The sequence below is a fragment of the Rhinolophus hipposideros genome (genome assembly GCF_964194185.1).
Source record: "Rhinolophus hipposideros genome assembly, chromosome: 9".
NCBI lineage: Eukaryota > Metazoa > Chordata > Mammalia > Chiroptera > Rhinolophidae > Rhinolophus > Rhinolophus hipposideros.
The window spans coordinates 34,397,259-34,414,776 of record NC_138055.1 but is presented as its reverse complement, the minus strand read 5'-3'; the positions used below and the strand labels follow the sequence as shown (position 1 = coordinate 34,414,776).

Genomic DNA, 17,518 nt, shown 5'->3' with positions numbered 1-17,518 from the left:
ACAAAAAACAAAACAAAAACAAAAATAATAAAAAACAAGAACCAGTTCAAAGCTATTTATTTGGGATGAAAGAATTCAGTGAAAACTCAAATAGTGTCCTAACTGCAGGAGAGATAGTTAGGGTTTTTACAAAAATGAACAAGGAAGATGAGGTAACTTATTTACAAGGAAAGTTTATTGGTACTGACAAGCAAAAGCTACATTGGTACTTCATCAATTTGTCAGGCAAAATGGTCACTAGGCAGTTTACTTTTATCATTCCTTTTAAACAAGGTATTTTTGTTCTTCCTGACTTCTTGGAATGTTGGTGGTTTGGCCCAGTTCCAAGGTTCAGAAAACAGGACTTGCAAGGCAGTTCCTCTAAAATGGCTTCTCTGGCTCCATTTTAAAATGGTTCCACTTATGTCAACTTTCACAAACCTTGATTTTGGTAGTATTGTCTTTTTAACAATATTAATTATTTTCATCCATAAACATGGGATGCCTTTTCATTTATTTGTGCCTTCTTTGATTTCTTTCAACAATGTCTTGCAGTTTTTAGAGTAGAGATCTTTCATCTCCCTAGTTAAATTTATTTCTAAGTATTTTGTTGTCAATTTTATTGTAAATGGGATTGATTTCTTTTTCATTAAATTTGTTGTTAGTGTATAGAAATGCTACTGATTTTTGTATGTTAATTTTGTATTCTGCAACTTTACTAAATTCACTGACTAGCCCTAACAGTTTTTTGGTTGTGTTTTTACAATTTTATGTATATAAATATATAAATGTATAAATTTATATACTCATATCACCTACAAATAGAGATAGTTTCACTTTTCCTTCTAATTCTGTTACCTTTTATTTATTTTCCTTGCTTGATTGCTCTAGGTAGTACTTCTAGTACTATGTTAAATAAGAGTGGTCAAAGTGCCGCTCTTATCTTGTTCCTGATCTTAGAGAAAAGCTTTCAAATTTTCAGCATTCAGTATGATGTTAGCTGTGGGCTTGTCACATATGGCCTTTATATGTTAAGATATGTTCATTCTGTTCCCTCTATGCCTGATTTGTTAAGAGTTATTTATCTTAAATGGATGTTGAATTTTGTCAAATGCTTTATCTGTGTCTATTGAGATGGTCATAGGATTCTTTTCTTTCATTTTACTAACATGGTGTATTACATTGATTGATTTTTATATGTTGAACCATCCTTATATTCCAGGAATAAATTCCACTTGACCATGGTGTATGATCTTTTTAACGTGCTGTTGAATTTGATTATTGAGAATTTTTGCATCTATATTCATCAGGGATTTTGGCCTGTGCTTTTCTAGTAGTGTCCTTTTCTGATTTTGGCATCAGGATAATACTGGCCTCATAAGATGAATTTGGGAGTATGCCTTCCTCTTCGATTTTTGTAAGTGTTTGAGAATGATTGGTGTTTATTCTTCTTTAAATGTTTGGTAAATTTCCCAGTGAAGCCCTCTGGTCCTGGGTTTTTCTTGATTGGGAGATTTTTGATTGCCGATTTAATCTACTTCATAGTAATTGGTCTATTTTGATTTTTCTTTCTGATTCAGTTTTGGTAAATTGTATGCTTCTAAGAATTTTTCCATTTCTTCTAAATTGTCCAGTTTGTTGGCATATAGTTGTTCATAGTAGCCTCTTGTGATTCTTTGAATTTCTGTGGTACTTGTTGTAATGTCTCCTTTCTGAGTTATATTTTGTTGATTTGGGTCATTTTTCATTTTTCTTTGTTTACTCTCACTAGGGGTTTGTCAATTTTGTTTATCTTGTCAAAGAACCAAATCTTAGTTTGGTTGATCTTTTCTATTGTTTTTCTGTTCTCTTGTTTGTTAGTTTTTCCTCATGATTTCTAGTTTCATGCCATTGTGGTCAGAGGAGATAATGATTTCTGTCTTCTTGAATTTGCTAAGACTTGTTTTGTGCCTAACACTGAATCAATTTATTTACCTCATAACACGTACTTTTACTATGTTCGCCACCTGCACATTCTCAGTGAATTCTCAAAAATAATCTCTGAAGCCCGTTCTGAAGCCCAGTAACATTCTCCAGTTAGGAAGTTAGTATGCGGCAGAGCCAGGATTTCAACCGAGGCACTTCACATTACTATCCCCTTTCAGCTCTGAGCTTCTGTACTATGGATAGCTAAACAAATCTGAGCAAGCATATCTGTGTGAGGTTGCCATTCAGAAGTGGTTGTGTCAGCAGTTTGTTTTATTGGTCCTTCTAAAGGTGGGACTGGGGAATAGCTCTTCTATGCAGGATAGCTCAGTGAACAAAAGGAATTGTTTTCTGACAGGCTTTTAGTCAGAGGATAATATAAAAACTGGCCTGTAGAATAGTAACAGGGCTTTGATTTGAGGGGTAAATAGAGAAGCAGCCTGCCCAGAAAGGTGAGGTAACCCAGGAGACCCTGGTGTTCCAGACACTAAGGGAGTGAGTAGACCTTTGCAATGGTCATGTTGCTTAACTGTGTTGAACACTACTGAGGGTTCAGGCAAAATGACAAGTTAAAAGACCCATGAGATTTACAAGTTAGAAGGCAGGTTGCTCTGCCAAGTGTCTGAAATCACATCACTCATCTCATTTTGTTTCCATTTAAAAGGGTTTCCCAGGGGTTGTTCTTTAATCTTAACCTCAATTTTGGGAGTGTACCTTCTTTTGGGCCACTGTGTGCATTCCCTACTCCATACAGCTCATGTAAAGTCCCTTATCAATGAATTTAGCTACCTGCTTGTCAAATCACCATAAAGATGCATTTCTACTACAGATGCATAGCTCAACAGTGTCCAAAGTTATTCATCCCAGTCTTTTTTGGACCTGGATATTTAAATCGACCAGTAAGTCTGCAATTATGATTATTTTTTATCTGTGGACATATTTCAACTGCATCTGGTAGCTGATGCATTTTTTTTAAACGTTTTTTTTTTATTATGAAAAATTCCAGTCATCAATCCTGATGGCTGGAAGAGTGAATTAATAGTAATGTCATCACCCTGGAGACACAGATGCTTTTAAGAGCTGGCACTGAGGTAAGGCTGCACGTCTCTGTGGGAATGACAAGTGAATGAGTCTGCTGCTCACTTAACCTGCTGTTCTTTTCTCTCTCTATTTTCTCTCCTAGGAAACAAATGGAAGACTGCTGTGACCCTGCCCGTCTCTTTGCTATGACTAAAATGAATTCCCCCATGGGGAAGAGCATGTGGTATGATGGGGAGTTTTTATACTCATTCACCATTGACAATTCAACTTATTCTCTCTTCCCCCAGGTTAGTATAGAGTTTGTTGCCTTTCAATATAGTTTCTGACATGTCTTGATTTCATAGGGAAGGTATAATTAAGTATGCCTAACTAATCCCATCTACTTTTCATCTTCTTTCTTCTCTTCTTAATTTTAAATGTCTTTCTTTACAGTTGTAGTTTTCTGTGAAGGAATCACATAATGTTTTGATGCAAGGGCAGAAGTAGGGTGCTATAGAGTAACGGTTTTCTTAGCTCTTCTGATTTGCATCATATGAGCCTGAAAGAAGCAAGCAGAGAAGGGAGCAAGGACATGGGGATTATGGGATTCTAGTGTGAGGGGGTGGCTGTAGAATGTTCTTGGAGATTGTGGTGCCGGCATGTTGTCTTTGGGCTGATGTTGCTTTCGGGGAGTGGGGACCACATGGTCAGATCTTGCTTCTTAGAGCTCTTGAACCTTCACCCTGTGGTCAGGTTACTGCTAGAACAAGCTTTGCTTAATGTTTTTCTTCTTTGTTTCTTGAACATTGAAATAAAAATTTTTACTAAATTATATCTATGCAGAAAGTGGGGCAAAAAGGAAATCTTTCTTTTTAGGAAGCCCTAGTTGGAGAGGGATGTGAATATTAGGTGAAATTGTCATTAGGGAGAAATGGGGAAATGAATCCTGCCTACCCCTGCCCCCCAAGTCTTCTAGTCACTCTTGGTTTGGCCATATGATTGTGCAGAAAGATAATTCATTGTCAGAGCTGGAAAACAGGACTGAACCTTTCATGTATCTGTTTTAACAGGAAAGAGTCTTTAAAGGAGGGATCCTATAAAGTTGTGGCACAGGCTCTCCCAGATCCAAAGTTACACTCTCTGTAAAATAGCCCCATTTGCTAGCTTATCCTTAGGTGTTTTAGTCTAATTTAACGGTTTTACCGTGTAATGATATGCTATGTTTATTTTCTGATAGGAAATAGAAGGTTTAATCATTGCCTTCTATTTCTTTCTCTTGTGCCTTCTCTCTTCTTCATTTGCCCTTGGGAGCATTTTTTGTGTCAAAGGAAATAATTAAGACTCTTGAAATGTGGGATTGAGTTTTGTCTACATCTCTTACTCACTAAAAGCCTTGCTGAGTCACCTAACTCTTCTGAGACTCAGCTTTCTCATCTGTACAGTGGAGAGAGCAGCATCTGTCCTGCCACCTCTCAGAGTTGTGGTTGGAATTAAGGTAGATAATGCATGTCCACGTACTTTATAAACTACAAAGCATTCTGTAAATGTTGTGTTAATATTGTCCTGGTTCATATTTGCCTCATCAGATGGAGGAATGAAAAAATATAATTATGTTAGTCAGGGTTTAAGGCAAGGAACAGAAATCTTCCTAGGTATACTTAGCAGAAAGATATTTCATATCAGGAATTAGGCACTTAAAAAATCATTAGGGGAATTGAAAAGTGGGAGTCAAGAGGTGGTTCCTGGAATTACTTAATTCAAGAACCTATTGCCATAATTGTTGTTTAGAGATTAGAAAGCCCAGCTGCCATTGCCATTAGTGTGGCCACAACTGTCTCCAACGGAAACAAGGCTAGGGAGATGGGTTCCAACTGACCTCCTCCTTCCAAATCTCCCTTGAGTGCATCTAATGGGTAAGATTAATTTACATCTGGAAGAATAATTGCTAAGAAGTCCAGGAGAGGCCGTTTCTAAGTCAAGGTTCAGCAGGGAGCTACAAAAATGTTGGACTAGAGGGTGAACAAGCCAGTCCACAGTATCCTCTTTGTAAAAACCTGGTATCAATTTGCTATGAAATGAAGAAGAGATAAGGAAGCTATCGCCTTTAACAGCTCATCAAAAAGAAACATTTAAAAAGAAATCCAAAATCAGCTTTTTATGCATGAGGGCTTTCAGTCATACCAACTGACTAAGTTTGTGCTAGAAAACAGATTTGAAGAAAAGAGATGATTAAAGAAATACAAACTAGCTTTTCATCTTAACTGCCAGTTGTACAGCAGGATAGCAAGAAACATTTCCTCTTTAAAGTGCATGCACAGAATTTTGTGTGTCTTTGTGCTAGTTGCAAGACCAAGAGGAATAATAAAGAAAAATATTGCTTTTTTTAAGGAAGCAGAGCTCATTACATCATTATGTGCATGCAGTCAAATGGCTGAACCAATTTAAATAGATTTTTAAAAAGTTACATTGTATTTTTCTGCTGAGATTCTGAAATGACTAAATAATTTATAGAAATCTTGGAAAATCAGTTTGCATCAACAAAAAAGGATGGTGTGTATCCCCGTACCCTCACCCCATTATTATTTCTTAGTGAAATATTTCTAGTTTGTTATCAGGAAGCTGAGTTGCCAATTCATTTATATGCTTCATGTTCCATGTGGGAAGAAAGTGGTGTGTGCTGATTAGGCAGAAATGCAGGTGAGTGGGCTAGGCTCAATGTTGTCAGATGCACAAAGCATCCCTCCTTTCTCCGAGTTTCAGCAAAATAAAGCCAAATCACTCATTCTCTAACTCAGGTGTATCATTTTCTATCACACTTTTAATATATTATTTTAAATATATGTTACACTTTCCCCCTAAATGCTCAATATATGTTAACCATCATTATTATTGTTTTTATTCCTTTGACAACTTTTATCCACTATTTTTGTTGTTGTTGTTGCCAAGATATAATGAAAGATGCTCTGTGTGTTGTGGAAAGTTAGCAAGTCCTGAATCAGGGCTGAAGGTACCAGGAAGGTCCTACTGAAATATTGCGCCCTTTGAGATACCATATTGAATCTCCTTAATTACAATTAGTAGTTCTTATTTGGAACTCTCACGACTTCCCACAGCTTTATTATCAAATTTATTCAATTCTGCCTCATATGCAGTTACCTATGTAACTGTGTATCTATATATTATGGTTTTCTTAAAGACCTTATCTGCTGATCTCAGTACCATATTGTGAGCTTTTGAGAACAAGAGCAGTTTTTCATTTTTGTGCCTAGGGCAGTGCTCCCCACTCAGTATAGATGTTCATTTCCAATTGCTCATGTTTGCCAAGGGCTTCCTATCTTTGTCCTACCTGGGCTGGACCACTGCAATGCCCTTGCCTGAACTACAGGAGACTGTGCAGCTGTTTCCAAATGTCTTTATAAATGTATTTTGGTGAAATATTTGTTGAATATTATTAGGCACAAAGGGCCAAATTTTAACCCTCACATAGGTTTTCCAGAATAATCAATGTGTGTGTGTTTGGAGGGGACAGTGTGATGGTAAATGTTTTCACTTTGAGAAACCACCCATCCCTGGGTTAGGATCAACTCCTTCCTGATTTGCCAAGGCTGCCCCTTTCAAGCCTTCATCCTACCATGTTTGTAGATATCACCAAATAAATGCTATTTTGGCCTAAAACTATTCATGCTATGCTTAGAGAAAGCATAAATTTCCTTGGAAATGAGTGGGGAATTAGTAGGAATGTTAGAAACCACAACTGGGCTTATATAATCTGAAAAGTATTTCCTTTCAGTGTAATAAAAACACGGTTGCCTCATCATTCTCTTACATTGTGCTAAATAGTCATGTGATATCACAAACTAGACTAGTCATTTTCCTTCAGACTAGCCACTCAAAGCCACATATAAAGAATCACGAAACATCATTAATGCACCCCAGATGGACACTCATTTCCATCTCCTCTGGTCACCATAAACTATCTGACATGTTCCACTTGGCCTGGACCCACAGTGCTTTGGCCCATGAAAAACCTAGCAGGACATTTTGAAGTAGTTTTGTCAAAATGGCTTTGTTATAATGAAAATACACATTTTTTCCCTTCTCAGTATGTGCTTAATAGAATCCTCTGAGCTCCTGGATATCCCTGAGTCTCACAACTACTGTTCTTTTCTCCTAGCAAAATTTGAATCATACAATAAAATCTACAGCATTTTGTAGCTTGTTTTTTCACATACCGATATTATTGTAATCATTTTCCTTAACATATGTCTTTTCAACTAGAAGGAAACTGAGAGGAATAATGTTTGGTGGGCATAGATATTTGCTAAGTGTGTGTTAGTAGGTTCATATCGGCAAGCTGACATTTGGCTACTTTATAACAGAAGCCTGACATGGACTTAACCAAATATGGGCTTATTTATCTCAAGCAATAATGAATTAGGAGGTGGGTAGTTCAGGTTTGATGACAGCTACACAGTGCCATCAAGCTCCCAGGCTATTGTCTTCCTGCTTGAACATCCTTAGCTGATGACCAAGGAATCTTCCAGTTTTGGTCCAGGATCCCAGTAGGAAGAGTGAGGAAAGAGAAGAGGAACTATGGAAAGACTCCAGCTGGTATGTCATTGGTTAGAACTGAATCACATGGGCATGCCTAGCTACAAGAGAGGCTGGGACTTCAGTATTTCAAGTCTAGGCAAATGCACTACATATGCTGACTGTGTTATCTGCCTCAGTTTCTTTACATGTTATCTCTATCTTAACAAGAACTCGGTGGGGTTATCATTATTGTCTTCATTTCATGGATGAAACTGAGACTGAGAAGGATTAAATGACTTATTCAAGCTTCTAGAGCTGGCAAGTAGAGGGCTGGGATGTGAACCCTGGCCTGTTTGATTTCAAAAGTTTTATTGTTTAATATTATTGTTTTTAAAGACATGGGTTCTAGTGGATCAGCTGTTTATTTTTATCACTCAGTTACCTTGGACCCATTTTAAGGTTTTTCACCTCCTTTATATGAATACTCTTAGAAGAAATGGAGAAATTTTTTTTGTAGCTATTTGAGAGAGAAAAAAAGAGTATAGATATGCAGGCTATAGGATCTGATACAACACTGTAGTTTCCCTGGACTTTAAGCTCCCTAGTGACCCATATGGAAAGGAGAAATAAGGCCAGTTACATCATTTTGATTTCTATAATAGAGAAATCTAGGTTCTCAAAGGGAAGCAAAATTATTCTTTGCACATTGCTTCTTATAGGAATCCAGAACATGGTTCCACTACCATTAAATAATTCAGGCCATTTACTCTATTATGCTTGGCCAAATGCCAACATTAGAGAAATATATAAGTGATGGAGAATTAAGATCTAGCTTTTAGACGTGGTCTTTCTGTGATAACATGTATGATCCCAGACAAGTCATGTAACTGTTTTCAGCCTGAATTTTATAATTTTCAATTCAAGACTAATAATACCTGGTCTTCAGATTTTAGTGTTATTATGAAAAACCAAGTTAAAATGAGATTATGGATGTAAAAGTACTTTGTAATGAATGCACTATATAAATATATAATCATGTTACTGTTATTATCTGCTTAAGATTAATGGCACATAAGCATTTCCTTGGCATTTTGGTAATAACAGGAACCAATGTGTGTGTGTGTGGGAACTACTAGAAAAAGGGGTGAAATCAATTTTCCAGGCCAGTTAATGGTAAGGAAAGATAAATCTCTTGAGTCTGGGATTTAGGGAAATATAAAGCAATAATGGATACAAACCCTGCCAATTGTACATTTATATCATTATAGTTGGAAAATATGATAAACTCAAAGTTCACTGTGAGGTAAATTATTAATTTACAGTGAATTAAGATTGTGTATCTAAACAATGCATTAATATCCACTATCCTTCAAATTGCTATGTAACTGAGAAGATGAGGAAAGTGGATGATCATAGAATTTCCAAATATCTGTTATCTCCGTATAAAAGGAGAGCAAAGATTAGATGTAAGGTAGTATTATACAATGGAGTTAACCCACAGAGTAGATGAAGGTAAATTGTAAGGTCCCTTGTCTTTCAAACTTAGAAAATAATTACAATCAAAAAAAAAAAATCAAGACCTTTCTCTAATTAAAATTCACAGGTTAACTATGGTTGAGAACAAAATGAAAATTAAATGTAAACAATGGTTTATTGTACCATGGTGTAGACCTTTCTAAAATATTTGACAATATAAAATTTAGTACAAAGGCTGATTATGGCTCAGGCTTGTAGCTTCCTGGGAACAAGGGAAAAGGATGCATGACATAAATTACCCCTGAGCCAAATCTCATCTAGTAGGTCTGATGGAGTGATAACTTTGTTCAGGAGGTGTTAATGTTCCATATAACACATCTTAGGTTTGGTGACATGATAAGGTTTTTTCCTGAAGAAAAAACTGGTATATCTTTATTTCCCGTCAGTCGGTTTCTTCATCTTGGTCTTTCTTACTGGCAAGGGTCTAGGTGTAGAAAGGAATTTCCATCTTATTTTGATATAGTTTTGAGCATTTGTTTGTATACCAGGCCCGAGGAAACTTGATGGTGGTTCCCACAGCTTTGGGTGAACACTCTCTAAATCATTCCCCTAAAGCCAGGAGTCACCGACATTTCTCAGGGCTCAGGCCAGATCTGCAGATGTCCTAGATTTGGGTTCAGAATGTATAGAAGTTGAGAAATAGGTCTGATGAAGCAGATGTTTTAGACAAAAACATTAGATTTTTGCCCTCCTAGCTGTGTGGAGAGTGACAATATGGAGGAAGTAGAACCTAAGTGAAGGAAAGAATCTGGGCAAATTGCTAATTAAGACAATATTCGTATATTAGCAGCTTGTCAGAAAAATAGATGAGACAATATGTGTGGTGGAGAAATTTAGGATAGATGGGGTGTGGGTCAAGATGTGCTGGCTATAATGAAAACAGAAGTGCTTTTTGAGGATAACCAACATTTTATACTCTGAAAACTATAATGCATAGGATTTTTCTTGCTAAATTTTATTTTTCCTGTCTACCCAGACTCAGTCTTAACTCTTTTCAAAGGAAAAAAAAAAGTGCTGAGAAAAAGACAATTGCAAATTAGATTCGTCCAATAATCTCTTTATTTGAGGTGGTCAGCTATTACTAAAGCTCCTTATAAAACATACATCATCTAATTATTTTGCTTAAATTTTTCTTTTCTTAGGGTTCAGTCTAACCTGATGTTATATACATTTTGGGTCTAATTTATTATTACGATGATAGCATATTCACTACGTGTTATTAATTCTAGAGCCATAACTTAGGAATTTCTTTTTTTTTTTTTTCTTGTTATAGCCTGACATAGACCATAGACTTTGTAACAAACAAGGTCAATAAGAACTGAAGTAACTACAGTTTGCAGGTGCTTCCGGAAGCCTGAGGTGCGAATTGTCAGAGAATGTTTTTCAAACCCAAAGGACAGTGATATTTCTGAACTCAGGGAAAAATACAGTACTTCTATGTGAGCCATACAATTTAGTTAAATTGAATCAAAATAAAATTGAAACAAAATAAAATCAGAGTTGAAATTAAATTTTAAATGAGGATTTGATACGTCAGAAATTCCCTTTCATATTACTTGAAGTTGTCAACCAAATGACTATGTCCTGCTGCCAGCAAAACTGTGCTTGCCTAAAGTTTTGATGGTTCTATATAAAGCAAGTATTCAAACATTCATTCATCAAGTATTTATTGAGCAACTACTGCTGTGTGCTAGGGACTGTGCTGATTCCTATGGGAATAATGGTGAGTGAAAACAGATGCAGTCCCTTTTCCCATTTGTCCCATCGGGTACTGTCTTCAATGTCCTATGGGTTCTTACTTTCCACATGTTCAAAAATTAAACTCCCCTCTCCCTTTCCTGCTTCTTTTCTCTATTCCCTTATTGAATAGTGATACCATAATCCACTCAATCACTTGAATTGAACTGGACACCTGGGTCTTATGTTTGAATGCATCCTTCATACTAACTACTCTCTAAATCCATCACCTCTTTTATTTTTAAGGTTTATTATCTGTTGTCTGGATTAATTCAAGCACTTCCTAAAAAGTTTCACTATTTGAAATTGCCTCCCTGCAACAGCCTCCACTCTGCTGCCAGTGCTGTCCTTATGAAAATCTGTTTATGTAAATTCTCTGAAGTCACTCCTCACTGCCCCCCATGCAAACAAGTGCAAATGGCCAAATAGCACACTCACTGAACGTGCTGGAGCAGTGTTTCCTGGAGAAAACGCATGGAGAAGGACAAGTAGCAGCTAGTAGATACCCTGTAGCCTTTTCACGATTAGGAATGATGAAATTTTAGATGTTGTAGACTCCAGGAAAGGGACCCTGAAACTGGATCGGGCTTTTTAGTTGTCTAATTAGGGATATAGCGACTCCTCCTCTGCTATGGCTAAAAGGCTGTGATTTTATAGTATTAAGGGAAGGCAGAGCTTTGGCTTCAGCCTGGTTTATTAGCTCAGTGTTTGCAATGAGTGGAAAGCCCTCCATTGCCATGATTGGCAGCTAGAGGACAAGCCTTGTAGATACAGGTGAATGACATAGCTAGCCAAAAAAATGATTTAGCACATCAGCTAATGGTTGAGCAAGAGCTAGGCTTCTTCCCTGGCGTAATGAGAGTTCCGGGGTCCCAGCCTTGCTATTCGCCTCTGACACTGGGCTAATGCTGGCTTCCATGGAACTGTACTGAGACCTCTTCCTTTTCTAGACTGCAGGGGATCAGCCTTCGATGATTTCACCTTCCTGATTACAACCTATAAAGTAAAGTTCAGACTTCTTAGGGTGGCACACAAGGCCTTCAAGATCTGAACTCTAGGAGAATATACAATAATATAAGCTTACTCATTGCCATCTACCTCATTCCCTCTGCTCCTCTTTACTTGATACTCTGTAATTACCAACTGACTTGCATTTCCCCAAACAAATTGTGTGTTTTTCATGTCCTCTTTACATTTGCACATGCTATTCCTCTGCCCAGAATGCCCTTCCTTTTCTAGTCTGGTGAATGCTTGTTTATCTTTTGAGATCTTCATTTCTGTCAAACCTTCCCAGTTCCCTCTCCCAAATCTCAATTGCCCTGCCATGTTGATTAAAAATCCACGCCTCCCCCAATTTCTGTATCTCTCTATTACTATATTATTGAAAAACAATTATTTGTCCACCTGTTTTTTTTTTTTGTTTGTTTGTTTGTTCACCAGGCTGTGAGTTCCTTGAAGGCAGCAGCACCTGGATAGGGCCTGGCACATAGCACAGCAGGCGGTAAATGAAAATGTATTGAATGAACAATAGAATGGAGGGCTATTCTTCCAACCACATGGCAGCAACCTAATTCTTTTGCAAGGAGGGGCCGCCTGTGCTAGAATGACCCTGAATTGGTCCCATGAAGGCCATAGCAGTGGGAGAAGGAAAGGGTCTGGGTATTAACAAGAATGCATGAAATGTGGGATGGTGTGTTGACAATCACCTATTAGTGCTCGGAAATTCATCATAATTTTGAGATGACAAGATCATACAGTTTTAAAGTTGAGCCGTAGTCCTGGTGCTTGACAGTAGTTGTGAATTTGTTTGTGTTTGTTTTGATATTCTTGCTCACTTTAAAAACCTACATTTTTCTTAAGAAATTGTTATTGGCTAGAGCTGAAGGACATTTTCATGTCTGTGGATGTCATTTCTTTTTCTTCTCATATCGATTTCTTATTCTTCACCATTGCCTCTACCATCTTATTTCAGATGACAATGACCTCTTGCCTAGAATTCTACGATAGCATTGGCCTCTTCTTGTATCTAATTTGGCCTCTAGGCCACTTCCACAAGGTAGCCTGAGTTATTGTTTTAAAATGCAAATCAGATTATGCCATCACTTGTGCTTTAAAACCCTCTATTAGTTTCCTGATGATTTCAGGATTACAGAATGCAAATCAGATTATGCAAATCAGATTATGCCATCACTTGTGCTTTAAAACCTTCTATTAGCTTCCTGATGATTTCAGGATAAAACAGACGTCTAAGGACCCATGAGGCTCTGGATGGCCTGGTCCCTGCACAGGGCTCCAGCACGAACGTCCACAGTGTCCCCTCTCATACTTTACAAAAATTTTGCCTTCCAGCCTTTTTGCAGCTCCTGAGAAATACTATGCTTTCTCTTTCTGTAGAGCTTTTCAACATGATGTTCCTTTTCCTGGCAGACTTATCTCCTCTTAGTTCACTTATGTTAGTCCTTTAGGTCCTGTTTGAGTATCATTTCCTCAGAGGGCCTCCTCACAGCACCAGGTACTTCTGACTTGCAACTTTGTATTCAGTTGTTTAAGTATTTAATTCAAGGTTCCTTTTCACTAGCTGGGAAGCTCTCCAGGGACAGTGTTTAATTTGTGGGGATTGGGAGCTGTGGTATCTCAGTTATTAGTAGCATAATGCCTACGGCATAATAAAAATTCAGTAAATTTTAGTGGAATGAATGAATAGAACTGCTTGTTTTTGCTATATAAAATCACCTACTATAATTCTGGTAGACCCCACAGCCTATGTTTTGGTATAAATAAAGATACTAGGACTTCATTATCAGACACTGGAGGGGGAAATCTATACTTTGGAAGCAGTCCACTTGAGATACCTCAGAATAACTCTGTCAGACTGGAGCTTTTAAGAGAAGACTGTGGAGATGGTCAAATAGGGTTACAATGAGGCCCCTTTGTTACTGCAGCTGTGTTTTGCCCTTGTGTGGTTATTTGTCAATAGAGTCTCAGGTGTTGCAATGAAATCAATCTTACAAGACATCATGATGGAGAAAGTACTGCTCTTTCTGGAGATTTGAAATCACTGTCAGAGATATCAATTTGCCCATACTCTTCCCTCTGCCCATCTAGAACTAAATGACCGAAGCAGTGATTGAGTCAAAAGGGGGTGGGGACTCCTGGGTCTCCTCCCTGCCACGAGCTGACATCCCAACACCAGGCTCCTGTGCTGAGGCCGTGAGGCCCTCTTTTCTTCAGTCTTCTAACCATAAGACATTCCTGCACCAAGTTTCCCACAAAATGAATGTGTGGGATTTGTATTTTGAAATTATAGCTATTATAATACCACCATCTTTCAAATTAACATACGTCTTGCCTGCTGGTTTTCAAGTTATCTTGGTTCAGCTGCTGGAGGAAAACATTTTCTAGTCTTTGTAGCACTTGGAACTAATATGTTTAGGAAACAAACCAATCGATATAGCTCCCAAGCAACCTTTTGCCAGAGACAGTAATAATTTTTTAACCCTTTTGGAACTCTAACCAGGGAAAAGATTTCAGCCAGATTATAGATGTTAGACTAATGTGTAGTATAGGCAGTTAGAACAATCATCCTTTGACTTGAAAACTTAGTGACTTTTCTGGAAGTGAAAGACATAAATTAAGTCCTCTAAGACTTCTTTTTCAGATTGTAATCACGGTGCTTGGAAATGACCTTGGAACAGAGGAAGCAAAATGGCTCTGAAATATTCAGAAGACAGAATATAACAGGTCAAAAATTAAAAGTAAATGACAGTCATCAAATTTTGAAAGTATTTTATAATTCCATTGCTGACCTTTTGCATTATGAACAAATAGAGCAAGAAAGGATGTCGGAGATGAAGATTTGGGTTTAGGGGAATAACCTGGTTAGTGGGAAGGAGTCATAAGATGTGGGGTGGATGAAGTGAGGAGGGCTAGGAAACCCTAAGGGAGAAAGGCACACTATTATTATGTTAATAAAAATAGTGGCAATAAAATGTCATAGATAATGTTATATCTTTAAAAAGAGAATGCCTGAAGGAAACATAAAATTTGTGTTTTAGGTTGTGTTAGAAAAATAAAATTCAACTGAGGAAATTTGAACATCTAATTGGTTTTATTAAGCAATTTATGAATCTGGCAGCATCCCATCTAAAAAGAAAAAGGATTTATACAAAATGGAAGATTTTTATAGGAAGAAGGGTGTGGCAGGGGAGTTATTGGCAAAAGAAAAGAAAGGATTATTTTAGACCAGGACCTCTGTTGGCGGGAAGGGACTAGCAGCTGTTCTATCATGCAGATTACTTTACTAATCAGGAAATTTTGGATTGACAGAGGTCACGTTCTTGGGATAGGTTGAAAAGTGCAGTTAAGTCTTGGTTTGCTGTCATGGGGGCAAAGGACTCCATTTTGGGCCTGCTATTTCTTTTTTAACGGTGGGAATCTTGGTGTGTAGAAATCTCCTTGCTTGTTTCCAGACGGTTGAGCGATGCTGTAAGCAGAACAGTGGAAGGGTTGGAGCCTACAGTACAAAAAGGGCAGGTATTGAAAGAGGGCCCTGCAAAAACGACAGAAAACAAGACAGAGATCAGAGCTATGTGGTTATTGGCAGTTCTATATTTTAAGGTTATTAATAGCTAATATTTACCGAGTGATTTCTGAGTACCAGGCTTGAATTTTTAATAATTACCACCTTATTTAACTCTCTTAATACCCTGTGGAGGTAGTTCCTTAGATGTCTCCCTATTTGATAGAAGAGAAAGCTGAGGCTGAGAGAGGTTCGGGAACTCTGTTAGTAAGAGGCAGAATCTCTGACTTTGTGGTTTGTGTGCTTAATCATTATATTCTCCACGACTTGGGAGTCATTTCCACAACCTCGGCATTTAGAAGATGACTGATGCATAATTTAGATATAGTACGTGTAGAAATACAGAGTCTATGTATGTTATTGTTCTCTCTTGTCTGCAAAATTATCTTCACTTAAGGTGTGCTTGAGAAGTGTTTAGGCTAACCCCAGACTTTCTATTGCCAGTACTTATTTGGGGCTTAGCATTATGTTTAGTACACTTGAAAGGAAATCTTTCTAGCCTTGAAAACCACCCTGTCAATGCACATTTTTTTCTCACTGAGTCAATTAAGGGATACGCGAGCCAAATGGTCCATCAAAGCCACTGCTAACAAAATAATGAAAGCTTCATTTACTTGAGAATCCTATTGGTAAGTGCAAAAAAGCAAAGGAAAGCTTTGTATCTATGGGAAATGCAGACATCATGGAACTATATCCTACAGCCCGTGACATGCTGCCACAATTGCTAGGAAGACTGGGTGGCAGTGAAGAGTGGATGCAAGTGAATATGGCCAAATAAATAGGAAAAAGAAAATATATGTTTTAATGAAATTTGAAAGATGTTTCAATTTGCTATTTATGACTCTATGGTTGTAACCACATATATAAATAAAGCAATGAATAAAATTGCCTACAACTTCTATAAAATTTCTTAATTGAAATAGTTCTATTTAGAAGAAAAATATATTGAACACATTTTTACTTTAATTCAGGGTTTTGATTTTAAATTAGAAATAGTAGGTAAGTTCTTTTAAATCAATTCAATTTCTAAAATGTAACCGTTAGGTAAAAATATCTAAGAAATATGAATGAAAATTAAATATAGAAAATCTAGTGAAGTGTAAGTTAATTATGTTTTTGTGATTTGATTAGATTTTGTGAATACACTCTAGAGCTATAGTTTGCAGAGAACTTACTACGTGCTAGGCTTTTTGCTAAATGTTTTACATACATTACCTGATAATTCTAACATACACGACTGGTATTATTTTCTCCATTGTACATGTAGAAACTGAGGCGGGAGATGTTAAGTGACCTGCTCAGATCTCCCAGCTAGAAACTGGTTCCAAGCTGAGTCAGGGTTCAAACTCAAGCCTGTTGAAGCCAAACTCTGTGAACTGAACCACTTACGCTGCACTGCCTCTCCTCTTGGATTAAGTAATACACCCTTGAGTGATTACAACACAGTAGTCTTTCTCCCCTGGTGTGTCTGAAATAGCTGTAATGAGGAGAATCCCATTGTGTTTTCCTTATGGAAATGGATGAATACTTGCTCAGTTGCTAACATTTATTGATATGACCCAGGTTGTTTCCAGGTAGCCAGATGAGGAGGTTGACACAGGTGCTCTCAGGCTCACTGGTGCCAGTGAACGTGGTAGAAATTTTCTGGTGAGTCGTTTTGCAATGTATATCAAAAGCTGTAAATATGTGCTGCTTACCTGACTCAGCAATTCCACATCTAGGGATTTCTCTTAAGAAAATAATTGGACAAGTGCTCATGGTTATATGTATCCGGTCAGTAACGACATGAGGAATTCTCCGTGGGATGGGTCAGGGTCGGCAATGTTGAAAGGCAGTCTTGAAGAAGCTTCACAGTGCTTTACGTAAAATTAAACTGCATTGTCCATAGCAAAGGAGAAAATAGAGGGCTGACTCGTACTTCCCCATCCACCTTCCTAAATTTGTCACAATCCAAAGACATTTATAGCTGTGTTGTTTACATAGTGAAAAATTGGGAACCACCTAAAATATTCACATTAAGGAGTTGGTGAAATTTTGAACCACCTATTCAGTCAAATAGTATGCTGATATTAAAATAATGTTGGAAAGATGTCTGTGCATCTTGTTCAATAAACATGCATGTTGCAAAAGCATAGATGAGGTGATCCCGTTTTGGTGAGAAAACGTGTT

The 17,518-nt window shown here is 37.4% G+C and overlaps 1 protein-coding gene across 1 annotated transcript in view; it reads left to right on the top strand.

Annotated features, from left to right (window-relative positions):
- ST8SIA1 (ST8 alpha-N-acetyl-neuraminide alpha-2,8-sialyltransferase 1) overlaps window positions 1–17,518 on the top strand; it is a 132,383-nt gene that overhangs the window by 41,494 nt on the left and 73,371 nt on the right. Inside the window, exon 2 of the mRNA XM_081058408.1 lies at window positions 3,128–3,272. Within this exon, the coding sequence (XP_080914534.1) occupies window positions 3,128–3,272 (145 nt within the window). The remainder of the gene's footprint in view (window positions 1–3,127; window positions 3,273–17,518) is intronic.